General features: G+C 32.6%; 1 protein-coding gene across 1 annotated transcript in view; it reads right to left on the reverse strand.

Annotated features, from left to right (window-relative positions):
- LOC136976234 (DNA repair and recombination protein RAD54B-like) overlaps positions 1 to 13,380 on the reverse strand; it is a 41,340-nt gene that overhangs the window by 16,517 nt on the left and 11,443 nt on the right. The window contains exons 6-12 of the mRNA XM_067271461.1: positions 12,292 to 12,388; positions 8,925 to 9,055; positions 8,689 to 8,843; positions 8,563 to 8,610; positions 5,914 to 5,995; positions 5,742 to 5,822; positions 4,373 to 4,522 (exon numbers count right to left, since the gene is read on the reverse strand). Of these exons, the coding sequence (XP_067127562.1) occupies positions 4,373 to 4,522; positions 5,742 to 5,822; positions 5,914 to 5,995; positions 8,563 to 8,610; positions 8,689 to 8,843; positions 8,925 to 9,055; positions 12,292 to 12,388 (744 nt within the window). The remainder of the gene's footprint in view (positions 1 to 4,372; positions 4,523 to 5,741; positions 5,823 to 5,913; positions 5,996 to 8,562; positions 8,611 to 8,688; positions 8,844 to 8,924; positions 9,056 to 12,291; positions 12,389 to 13,380) is intronic.

Consider the following 13,380-nt stretch of genomic DNA (forward strand, 5'->3'; position numbering starts at 1 on the left):
ACAGTCTATCAGTTGTAATTCTTCCTGATGTAGAGAAGTGATGTTGTAAAGTACTATTTTTTTTAGTATCTTAGGAAACCGACTATAATTACGGTCGGTAAAACTTCCGTTAACCTAACGGGTACTTTACGCAGATTCGAGATTAGTTTGCCAGGCCTGGGCTTTTAAGCGTGCACCGAAAAATTAGTAATAACAACGATAAATATCAAGTCAAATCAAAAGTTCAAATATATTTAATTAGCAACTAGAACGTACTACGTACAAATATCAATAATTCCAAACAAAATTTATTAACGAAAATCAACAAGTCAACCCGACAATAAACTTAGCTTAACTTAATAGTAATTCCCCTTTGAATTTCGACAAATCAAATACTTAGCAACTATGAACAAAATCTCTTACTAATTAAACGTCTATCCGTCACCTCACTATACGAAGAAACTATTTCCTCAATCCTTTCGATATCGTCAAATCGTCAATCGAACTCCTCTTTAGCACCTTGGATCGTCCAATTATCAATCTGGACTTCTATCAGAAAATACTTCGCTTTCGAATTAACCTCGCTCTCACAGTCGCCTCGATTTGGAATTCACCTCGGTTTGGAAATCACCTCCCCTTCTTTGGTTAACGTACGGGTTTTATACTGTGAGGTGACGTTACACTTGAGCTGGGTTACTCCTCTTATTTACATACTTAGTTGCTAACATTAACTTTCTTTTCTGGCAGCTTTAAGTTTCCGACAAAGCTTATAAACCGTTTACAAAATATTTATCATAATTTTCTGGGATGTTTAAGACGGTTTATCAAGTATTTCTCTACTAGTGATTGTGGGGACTCCCCCCTCCATTTTTTTTTCTGCGGACTGTTACTTCCGCCGGGCAGCGCAAGTGCGCAAGATTTTTCCTACGGCGCTTATTTCTCCGTGAGTTGTTTTATCTTCATTTTTCGTTACTAACAAGAGAATGGTGGGGAACCTTCGTCCTAAATAAACATAAACCCCAAACAAAAGATAATAAAACAGAAATAATAATAAAATAAAAATAACGTTCGGACTCAGTTCCTTACACCGTGACTCCTGTCTTCTACTAGTTTCATGTTGCTGGTCGCAGCCCTGGGGCAGGCAAGAAGGGTTCCTGAATTGGCAATGTTGACAAATAGATGAAGGTGAGATGGCGCTTGGCACATCAGACAGTGCAAAGGGAGAATGGAAATTGACGACACACAATTTCAAGAGTTATCCAAAAGGAGACTGCTCTCTCTTAACATGATGACACTCTACGTTTCATGTACAGAGAGTTCATTGACTAACTTTCTGCAGGTGCATAGTTTATGTAAAAGTATTTTGTTCTTGTGAAGATCCTAAAATCACATTGGAATTTCAATTAATTATAAAAGAAATTCCTAAGACAGGAACCTTCGGAGGTTAAATCAGACCGAGAACACGTGTCGAGGCCATAGATTCACAGACTCAATGGGAGGAGAAACACTTGTGCTAAAACAAACGTGAGACAATATGAACGACTGAGAGGAATGTCCAATGAGTGAGAAAGGGGTTTGTCAGGGGTGCTCGTATATAAGAGTTAGGATGTACACAATCAAGAAAAGAGAGGAGAGACTTATGGTCAAGGACACCTGTTAGATCATGTGAGCCCGGGACTGTCTCAGAGGGGGGTAGTTAGACACAGAACATCTGGCCGATCGGTCAAGCCAGATGTCCAAGAAATGGGAGGCAAACGGTATAAATTATGAGCATAGTTGTCAACATTTGGGTGCCATCCCCAGCTGGACTTGGTTTCTGTCTTGCTTAGAAACAGAAAAATGACCAATTGGGAAAAGGGGAAAAGAACCCAAGATGAATCAAGAGGAGAAGATTCGATGGAAAATTGTATAAAAACCCCCAAACCAAGGTCAAGAGAGGAGAAGATGGAGCTTTCCACCTGCCTGTAAGTGTTCGTCGGAACATCTACCAGCCGCCCACTCCATACACCGACATTCGCCACCAGTTCTACGAACTCTTCTTCCCCACTGCCCCGGGGCTTCATCAACTTCTGGCATCATCTCGCACCCAATCGCTGTCATCTGGAGCTCCTCACCCAACAGACGATCTAGATCACACCTTGTATTATTCTTTTGTAAGTTCACTTTAATGTTAAAATAAACAGTTATTGTAAGACACTTGTCATCTTTGCCTCTGCCGCCACCACCCACATACGATCAGTCCCTAGGCTTTTCCTGACGCACAATTAACTTATTGCCTCTAAACGTTGGCAACTTACATTCTTGAAGATTGGGGATTATCTGTCTTTCAATCAGCCAATCTGATTGGTTGATCTCCCTCATCCATGCTTTCCAAGTGGCTGGTCCCTTGTTACTAAGCATAATGGGACTCCAACCTGAAACGTGGGAGAGGTCAAACTTGAAGCTGAATTCTACCTTCTAATCAGAAATGGATGGCATTCCTTCCATAACTTATGGCTCTGGGTCTCATTTTAATACAAACAAAAGGGTGTCTTGACTACACAAAATTTTTTCTTGCCTTTTTAAACGAACAAAATTTCTCTCTAAATTAACTGATTTTCACAAATTTCATGATGGTTTGGACTTGTCTGGGACCTCACAAACATGATAATATAATTAATAAAAAAGTTTCTAATAATAAATGTACAATAAACATAAGCAGATGGAATGAGTTGCGAGGAGGATGATCATGTATGAAGTCAGGGGCTTGAGAAACCAGGCAGAAATATTGTCTGTAGAATTGTCACAAGACACTCCAGCCTGCACCTTTATCACCTGATCAGTGGAATGATTTGACAGATATGGCTTCATTTTTCGAAGTTAAGACAATGAAGAAAATATACATTTTCAAGTCTATGTTTTAATCCATTTTTTACACCAGCCACAGAAGTAACAGCTAAAAATACATGAAGATAAACTTCACGAAAAAACAAACAGTAAGTAGAAAATTCACATGGTTAAAACGATATCAACGTCAGCCTTTCTATGGAGGATCTGACGTTTTCACATTAAAAACGGAAGTATAATCTTCTTACCATACCATCAAGTCCTTAACATATTTATAACTGGTCTGGTTCTGAGTATTCCAATTTCATTCATTTACATGTACATGATATCCAGAGTTATGTAACGACATGTAAATGAATGAAATTGGAATACTCAGAACCACCACTAGAGGGCCAGACCAGTTATAAATATGTTAAGGACTTGATGGTATGGTAAGAAGATTATACTTCCGTTTTTAATGTGAAAACGTCAGATCCTCCATAGAAAGGCTGACGTTGATATCGTTTTAACCATGTGAATTTTCTACTTACTGTTTGTTTTTTCGTGAAGTTTATCTTCATGTATTTTTAGCTGTTACTTCTGTGGCTGGTGTAAAAAATGGATTAAAACATAGACTTGAAAATGTATATTTTCTTCATTGTCTTAACTTCGAAATAGAAGATATCCAGAATTATGTAACGAGATATGGCTTCAATTTACATGCCAAAAAGTCCAAAGCAGAACAGTACATAGGAGAGGTGAACAAATGTAGCAATGCTAAATATGTTGACTTGAGAGGGGGAGTCTACATCATCAAGGCAAATAGTGTTAACTTTGTCAACATCAACCACAAATAAGTGGTGAAGTGGATCAAAGTGGTTCCTAATGAAATCAGACTCTTGGTTATTAATGAGGAAGGCAAAAATTGGTACAAAGGCAGGAAGCTAATCATCAAAGAATGCAACACATTATCATCTACAATAAGATTCCCATACCTAAACCTCACAACAAAAACCATCATAGTAACTTAGTGTGACTGTGTCACATGGTAACTGAGAAACCCTTAATAAGTTTCTCAATTGTGTGTGACACAGTCGAATTTGTCAAATAAAGAAAATGAAGAAGTCAATCACGAGGTTGAAGAAAAACACATCAACCCCTAAAGAATTACAAAATGATGTTAATCGGATAGAAAGTTAGAAAAATTCAGAAAAAAATCAAAGATGGAAGGAAGAGCTAATTTGTCTGGATGTCTGTTCTTAAAATTTTTTATAATAAAAAGTATTCTTCACAAACAATTTACACTTAAATTACATAATGCTAATTGAAATAAAATGTATTTTTATATTAAAAGGTTAATTTTCTCGTGATTTCCTTTTTTTTTAATGTAATTAAACATTTATTATATTTTTCATTTTGAACATCTTTTAACTTTTTATTGAGTTATTTATAATTAAATAGCAGTTTAGAAATATTTTACTATATTTATTCATTTTTTTAAATATAATTTGTAAGCATAATATGTACATTTAAATAATTTTAAAATTTTATTTGTGAAATTATTAATTTTATTCTAAAATTTACTTACATTTGTTGTTTTAATATTTATATTTTTCAGTCTATGACCTTCATCACAGATAACAAGATCAAAATTCACATCTGATAAAAGTTCATAACTACGAACAAACATTTCATAAGATATAAGCAGAACTGGAGACAATCGTGAATGAAGAAATTCCTGAAATCAATTTTTTTTTTTTTGTTTACATTACTTGTTTACTTGACTAAATTAGAGTTTTTAATCAAAAGAAATCAAATATAAATATCTTTATCATATTTTTTTTATTTCTAATACAAAAATGCAGCAATCTTTCAAAAACTGATGTAAACATAACATAAACACTTCTAAAAAACCAAACAAATCCAGCAAACAAGAAAACTTCAATGACTAACAAACATTTTTGATCATATTCAAATGTTATCCTCGGGTTAACGTTTGAAAACAGAACACAAACTGGAATGTACAGGTTTAAAATGGATGAAACATAATCTCAGACACACGGAAGTCTGTTTTGAAATTTACTAAAAACCATTACAGTATGGCTACATCATCCTTGATGCTTATGATCTCTGCCAATGAGATTGTGTTCCATCCATTTAAAATTTGTATATGTCAATTTGTATTTCCATCTTTAAATATTTAACTTGAAGATGACCTTTGAATAAATGTTGAAAACGTTTGTTAGTTTTCGTCGTTTGCTCTACTTTGTTTGGTTTTTTAGAAGTGTTTATTTTATTTCTAATGTTTTAATATATGGCAGGGTCATAAATAAACCCAACTCTTATATTATTAATGTATAAAAGCAATATTAAGTATTGCATTTACAAAAATCTACTTTCAAAATAAACACTTTCTGTAGCTATACTCTGCCTGTCAATATTCATTACTACATATAAAAACAGTCTCTTAGCCCATTCTGTATTATCTTCTTTGGTGCAATTGTGGCAATACTTGTTTATTGTGAAAGTTCTGGTATATTATTACACCTTATTAATCAACAAGACTAACATAACTTGTCTGCCATTAAGTAACAGTCCTACATCAACATTCTTGATCATCTCTGTGATTCATTAAAATGGAAACCTTATCTTTAGCAAGGAAAAAGTTGAGTTCTGTATCAACACCACCCTGGTGTATCACTCCCTTCTAGTTATGGAATATGTGTCAAAACAGATATTTGTTCTTCCACAGCTTCCTTACTTGTTGAATCTTGTTCTTACAGACCAAATATAAAAGCTTTATTAAGGGTATCAGATTTAAAACAATAAATAAAAATGAAAAGTGTTACAATAATTGCACTCAAAGAGGTAATGCAGAATGGGTTGCAGTACCATTTTAATAAGTGTATCAATTATTATATTTGAAGTTTATTAATAAAAAATAAAATAAAACTAACCTGGATTTTATTTTGTTGGTCAACAGCAAAAACTGATAACTTATCAAATCCGAGCCATTTTTTAAATTCTTTTAGCCAGTTCTAAATATTAAATAACAAAAGTAACTATTTTTAACTTTATGAAAATAAAATACAAAATTTTTATATAAAAAACAAGGTATCTCAAGCATACTTTTACTAAACTACTTGGAGTAATAATTAATATTTTCTTCAATATAGGAATTCCTCCGTATGGTCCTTGTTTATATAATGTCCTGTAAAAATGTATTTATGTATTAATACACTCCTCAAAAGTGAAATCATAACATCATAAAGGAATGCACATTGTAGGACTAGTAGAGGTGACAGAAATATGCAAACGATTAAAAAAAACAAAGATACACAACAGATTCCTGTTTATTCAGTAATGAATATGGTCCTCACAGGCCATTATACAGTGAGGCATACTATCAATGAGACCATTAATGGTTGCCTGAGATATCCCTTGCCAAGCTGCATCCACTGCATCATGCATATCGTCTATGGTATGTGGCTATGGTCCAGGGCCAGTTCTTATAGGTATGCAGTGAGTGCATGCATGAAGGTGACCAAATTCCTAGGCCAGCCAATAGTGCACTTTAAAAAATATAATTTTAATATATTTATTATTTTATATGTGGTCGACGATGAAATAGACTGATGTCTGCGTAAGAACTGATGATATAGCTGTATAGTTTATTGATATAAATAATGCTGAAGCATATATTAGATGTTTTGAATCAGAAAACTTAAAAGTGCAAGAAACAAGTGATGGGGATTCATCCATTGAACTAGAGAAAAATTCATCAGTGGAAATTCCATAACCACTATGATTGTTTCTTGTTTTATATCATGTAAAAAGCATAAAAATTTGGAATTTGCAAACTGCAGGCTTTATTTATGTTAATGCCTTATGATTAAGTTTAAGGTTTCACTTACATAACTCATTTTGAATGATTGCATTATATAACAACAGTGCAGTACAAAGTTTTATGTTTATGCTTAATTTTCATTGTATATGGGCTTTTATTCCCATATCGTTACTCTTAAAGCAATACTTACAGCATTGTTTTAATTGTTAATGGAAATTTAAATAAAGAAAGAGATGGACACGAATGTTATTAATTTAAATATTCATATTAAAATTTTAACTTTTATATACAGATACGTGTATATTGTATTTATATACTAAACAAGAAAAATTCCTTTAAATTAATTTTATTTTAATTTGCAAATTCTATTTTATGGCAATGTTAAAATATAACTTTGCAAAAAGATACCTGTTATCTAAGGGGTTGCTTAATTTGAATAAAATTAAAATAAATATATGCTAGACACCAACCAAAGCCGAATGCTATCAGGCTAGAAATGGCTATATTTCTAAATTGGCTTTGGTTTGTGTCTAGCATATAGTATATCGGGTTTAGCGATGTTGTTTGTTTATATAAATATATCAAATATTTTAATGAATTTTCTTACCCCTGTCAACTATACAAAGCTGTCATAAAACATACCAGTAAATCCTCATGGGTTGGATTAAGTTATACATTTACTTGCATCAGTATTGTTAGGGGTGGCCAAATATCTGTAGCACACAGCTGGCTAACAATCCAAAACTGGCCTTGTTGTGGTTCATGAAGAACCACAGCAGACACCTTACTTCAGACAAGGTCCCATGGGTGTTCGATATAAGAGAGATCAGAAGAGGCTGAGGGCCAAGGAAGAATGTGAATTCCATTCAAGTTGGTGAGAGTTTGCCATGTGACATGTTTGGGCATTGTCTTCCTGGAACACTGTGTTGGGTGTGTCCTGCACCTCTGGCCGAACCACAAGCCCCACAATTTGTGTGAAGTACTGGTTCGCTGTCAGAATACCAGAAATGTGCACTGGGGCTGTCACTGATTGAATGTGATGCTTCCCCAAACCATGACACCCAGTGTGGGGCTAGTGTAACACTTAGCAAAAAGGCCAGGCATGTAGCTTTCTCCAGAATACCATCACAGCAATCATTCCTCCATAGACAGAAATGGGATTCATTCATAAATACTCAATGCCATTCAGTGGTCCAGTTGCAATGATGCAACACCATGCCAGGCTTACAACCCTGTGTGAAGCTTAACTGTCAGCCCCATTGCTGGTTGCCATGTGTAACCAACAATGGGGCTGACAGCAAATGGGGCAGCTGAACCTCATGCAACCTGTTGCAAACAGTTTGCATGGACACTGATGCACCTGCTGATGGAAACAGGTGGCATCAGATGTTTTGTGCCATGGAAAACAGGTCCCAATGGTTCATTTGGCAAATCTGCTGGTTTGTGTGCTTTGTTGTGCACTGGTGTGATCAATCCCTTTTTGGCATGTTCACAGATGTTCCTGTGTCCATCATATTACACATTGCTGGATGGTACTCATGTTGTGCACAACGTGCAAGGCAACTGTGCACATTGACAAACCAAGGTCTCACAGCTCCAGGATACAATCTATTTCCCGTCATTAACTGGTGGTATTCAGCTCACTATTGTCTTTGAGGCATTTCCTATGGCAGCTGCAAACTGTCACTGATAACATATTTTGCCCAAGCTAGATGCTGGTCTTTATAGCCCAAAACTGCGTACTCCACACCTTGATGCATACACAAACTTGCACCTCTGTCTCCTCTGCTAGTCCTACAATTTGCATCTGGCTACAAGCATTCCTTCATTGTGTTGAAATTTCACTTTTGAGGAGTGCATAATGAATAGTAAGTTATTAAATATAAAGACAAAAATTTAATAAAGTATTTTCATTAAAAATAATTATTTACCATACTAAAGTTATACATTGTAATGTTTTTCCCAATCCCATCTCGTCACTGTAAATAGTATGGTATAATATTAATTATAAAATTGATATATTTTCAACATTATATTTAAAAATTATAATCTCTTACGCAAGAATAGCACCAAGACCACTGTAATCTCTAAATCCTAAAATGCATTCATACAGGAAGATTACTCCTTCTTTCTGATGAGGTCGAAGTACAGCAGTCAATTTTGGATCAATGATAACATCAGTTGTAGGGAGTTGTTTTTTGTTATATAACCACTTAGTTAAGTAATTACATAAATTAATACATCATCTTAAAATCTTTCATATTATCTTGTTTAAAAATTTAAAAATCTTTACCTGATGACTATTACTTGGATGCGGCATGATGAATTTATCAACAGAATTTGCATATAAAGAATTTATTGGCTTCATACATTTATTACTTTTAATATAATTCTTAAGAGGTAATACAAATGATTTATCAGAACCTAAATAACAAGTAAAAAATTTAGTATTTTATAATTCAAAATGAATTTGATATATATGTAAAGTACAAGTACATATATAAAATTTATAAAAACTTTATATTTACAATATCAAATCAACAGTCTATTAAGTTTAACTTGATCAATTAGTTAATTAAACAATTAGTAAAGCACAATCACAATGTAATTAGTAATATAAATTAACGTTAAGAATTTTGTTTTGATAATCAAGTATTAATTAAATTATTGTATGTTTACAAATATAAACATCTATGTTTTTGGTCACTGCTCAATAATTACATCAATTCAAATAAGCTTTGCTAGTAATAAATGTTTAATTTAAAGTCCTAACATTTAAATGTTTCAAGATATTATTATAATGGAGCATTACAAGAAAAATTTACTGTATATAAAGAAAAGTAGGAATATAAGCCACTGGATATTATCTATTTTGTGGCATTGTATTATTTTTCTAACTTGTTATTACTTATTAAAACATTTAATAAAATTACTTCTTTAATTCTACAAAGAATAGGATCTTATCTATTTCTTAATATTTAGTCGATTAACCAGTGATTAAAAAGAGAGAAAAATATTTTAAGTGATTGTTGTGAGGTCTGTGTGACAATTGCAAAAGGACATCCAGCAAATTTTTATGGGCCAGAATGGGGTTTTACACAGTGGTGATATTCGAAATATTTAACAAAGGGTTCGCTAGCAGAAAATTTTTCCCTGAAAATCACCGACAAACAAAATGGAAGTTTTGGCTAGAAATAAATACAATACCTTTTCTTGCGATATATCTAATAATCAGTGGCATATTTAGAACGTAAGGGGCCCTGGGCGAAAACCAGGTAACAATAGTATTGTCGACTTTTTTTATTTTTTATGCAGAGAAATTTTTCACCCCGAATGGCACTGCTGATAATAGACAGATGTCATCATCTCTCGAAATACAATATCCTTTTTATTTCGCTGTCCATAGCCCGACACGTGTTCCATAGCCATCTTGTATTATCTAGTGCACGTGAGATTGTGGGATCTCTCTTATGACTGGATCTAGTTTCAAGAACTCTCTTGAATCGATCGCGATTAAACCTCGTTTCGGTCGAGATTGAAATGGTCGAGAGAGATCGCACCAAGGCATAGTCCCCGACCTTGCTCACAATCTAGATTGAAATGCTCGGTGCAAACAGGGTATAAGGCTCTAGTTTAGTACTGTTACAGAGTATAATACATATATTTTAATATATTTTTTAAAAGAAACAAAACCACTGAGAAATGTTGTGTGTTTAACAAGGTTCGGGAAACTGAAAATTTTACTAATGGGTTTGGCCAAACCTGTGCGAACCTGCTGAATATCACCACTGGTTATACATGTGGATGTGTATGTGTTTACGTTTGATTTGGAAATAGTAGACTCGGGTTATTTAATAGGACTGTTTATCAAGAGAAAGTGAGACTCTTCCATAATCCGTGGACTTCTTTTGACAAGTTTGAAAGTTAATGAAAGTTCTTAAATTTTGATTCACCAAGTTTGATAAATTATGCATCTACCATACAGAGTTTGTTGGACAAAGATGAATGTTCCAGATCTACAAAGTAGAGAGGAGGAATCATTATCTTCAATGAGGTTGTTCTCACAAGCATACCCAATTTGATGAGCAGAAGACAAGGAATACAGCAACAGCACAGGATTAATCCAAGGAGCAGGATAAGTCAGATAAAAATGGACAATGAATAAATGGAGCCCATTTCCTTGGGACATGGGCTCCATTTGTTCATTGTCCATTCAATTTGTTGATTGTTCATGGGTTTTCATAACATTTTTTCCTTGATTGTTTATCGTGATTGATCTCAATTCTCTATCATCACTTTCAGATTGGCCTGTTTCCATGATAATTTGAAACTGGGACTGTGGGAAAGGTCAATACTGATATTTAATTTGACACCAAATTCTGATCCCAACCAGAGATTTTTCATTTCAAATTCTGTTTTGGAGAAAGATGAGGATTCAGACCTTGTTGTCTGGGACCTCACACTGTTTTAAGGTTTTATGATAATCTGCTAATATATTATGAAATTTGTTGAATAAATTTTCTGTTTTAATAAATAGTGATGCTATTGAGAAAAATTTTATAAATTTAAAATTAATTTTAAAGACTAGGTTTAAAAAGTTTAAATACTACAGTTCCTTGATTCTAAGTTGCATTGTGAGTTTGTGGAATCAAACTCATGGGAAATGGTTTTTTAAATACAGTAAATTTTGCTGAAATAAATAATTATAGTAACTAATTACACATACATAACAGGAAATCCATTCAGACTGCCTTCATTTATGACACTTTTCTACTATGTTGAAATTTATGTAATAATAATTGTGTAAACAATATTAGTTTTATACGTATTCAACAACTATAAATAATAAAAGTTTTATGAAGAATAATTGATGATAAGACAAAAGAAAATGTAATATAAAATAATGTGGGACAAGCTAATAATAATTACATGATATACGATAATTAAATAAAACTGACTATTCATACACAGTCATATTCTTTGAAGTTCTGTATATCGAATATTGACACTTCATAACAAAATATTTTACTTTTTTTGAAACTTTAAATTTTTTCCTTGTTAACTTTGCCAGTAAAATGGCACAGTTGTCAGAGACAAATTCTACTTTGCTGTCTGCTCAAAAATTTCATGTTACTGAGTGAGTCAGTCAGAGAAGCAATGTAGCTTTATAACATGATTAATGTCCATTTGTTCAAAACCATGCAAACTATAGATTTTGAAACTGAATAATGCTATTGTTAGTAGTAACGAATCAAATCGTATCCGGTTCTGTAAAATCTACATCTCATGGTGACAAATATAAGTAAAAATACTTATGAAACGTCTTACATATTAATTTATCATCAATTTTATGTATTCAAATAAAAAAAAAGAAGTTTCGTTTTTAAATTTCACATTATAGAAAAACACCAGATTAAAATTTTATGTCATTTTAAGTTGTATAATTTGAAATGTTTCCAAATAAATAAAAAGTATCTGAATATTTTATCTTTTGATTTTGTTTATCTGTATGGAATACATTATAAAACACTTTAAAATTCATAATTATTATTTATTCCCATTGAAAAAGTACATAGTAAAAATAAAAATTATTATTTATAAATTTTACTGATTACAAATACAGTTAAATAAAACAGAGTTGAAAATTTAAAATTACATACATTGTGATTTCGATAAATGGCTTGTTTCAATTTCTTTATTCTTTCCCAAGAAGCATTTTCCAGATGTAAAATCACCTTCATTTAATTTGTTTTGAATCTAAAATGTTAAAATATATTATTTAATTTAGAAATTTTCTAGTTTTATATTAATTATCATATTTATTATAATTTCATTAAATATTTAACCACGTTATCCTTAAATTATAGTTAAAGTTTCTTAAGGCAAATAAAAAAGTTCTTTTGATTTGCACAAATATTAGCGAGGCTGGTGCTGAAGTTTTAAATGCAAAAATGTGTATGTCGGACATTTGGCGCCACTTTCCCGTAAGCCTAGAAGTTTGACAATGACGTTTGAAATGTCAAACATGATCCATTGACTTTCCAAACACCATTGACAAACTTCTAGGCTTACAGGAAAGCGGCACTGAACGTCCGACATACACATTTTGCGTTTAAAACTTTGGCCTCAATCTCGCTATTTAATAATTTAAACTGATCAAATTCCACTGTGGTATATTGTACATCTACTGTTTACATGGTTCATTGACAGAAACTAGGAATAACAATAAATGCAGTAATGTACAATGTCTTCCTCATAATAATCATAAAATCAAAAGCTTACCTACTATGCAAAAGACAATAAATAATAAAAAATTGAATAATACTGTACAATTTATACAACTGTATGATATATACCAATAAAAATATAAATGCAAAAAAAAAAAAAAAATTTATGAAAAAATCTGCATATATTAGAGGTTGCAGTCGAAGTTTTAATCTCTAAAACGTGAACGTCGAGTGCCACCATCCTGTAAGTCTAGAAGTTTGACAATGGTGTTTGAAATGTCTAGCATGATTCCAATGACATTGTCAAACTTCTAGGCTTACAGGATGGCAGTGCTCAATGTTCAACGTTCACGTTTTAGAGATGAAAACTTAGACCACAACCTCTCTATTGTTTCAATATAAACTTCTACAATACTTATTATTTTCACATCAAAACGTTATTATAAATTTTTAAGAACATACTTGCAATCTACAATCTCATCACATATTTCATATACCTGAATAATTTTGATATTTAACAAA

Source organism: Centruroides vittatus, unplaced genomic scaffold, assembly GCF_030686945.1.
Source record: "Centruroides vittatus isolate TY-2023 unplaced genomic scaffold, ASM3068694v2 contig_1110, whole genome shotgun sequence".
In the NCBI taxonomy this organism is placed as follows: domain Eukaryota; kingdom Metazoa; phylum Arthropoda; class Arachnida; order Scorpiones; family Buthidae; genus Centruroides; species Centruroides vittatus.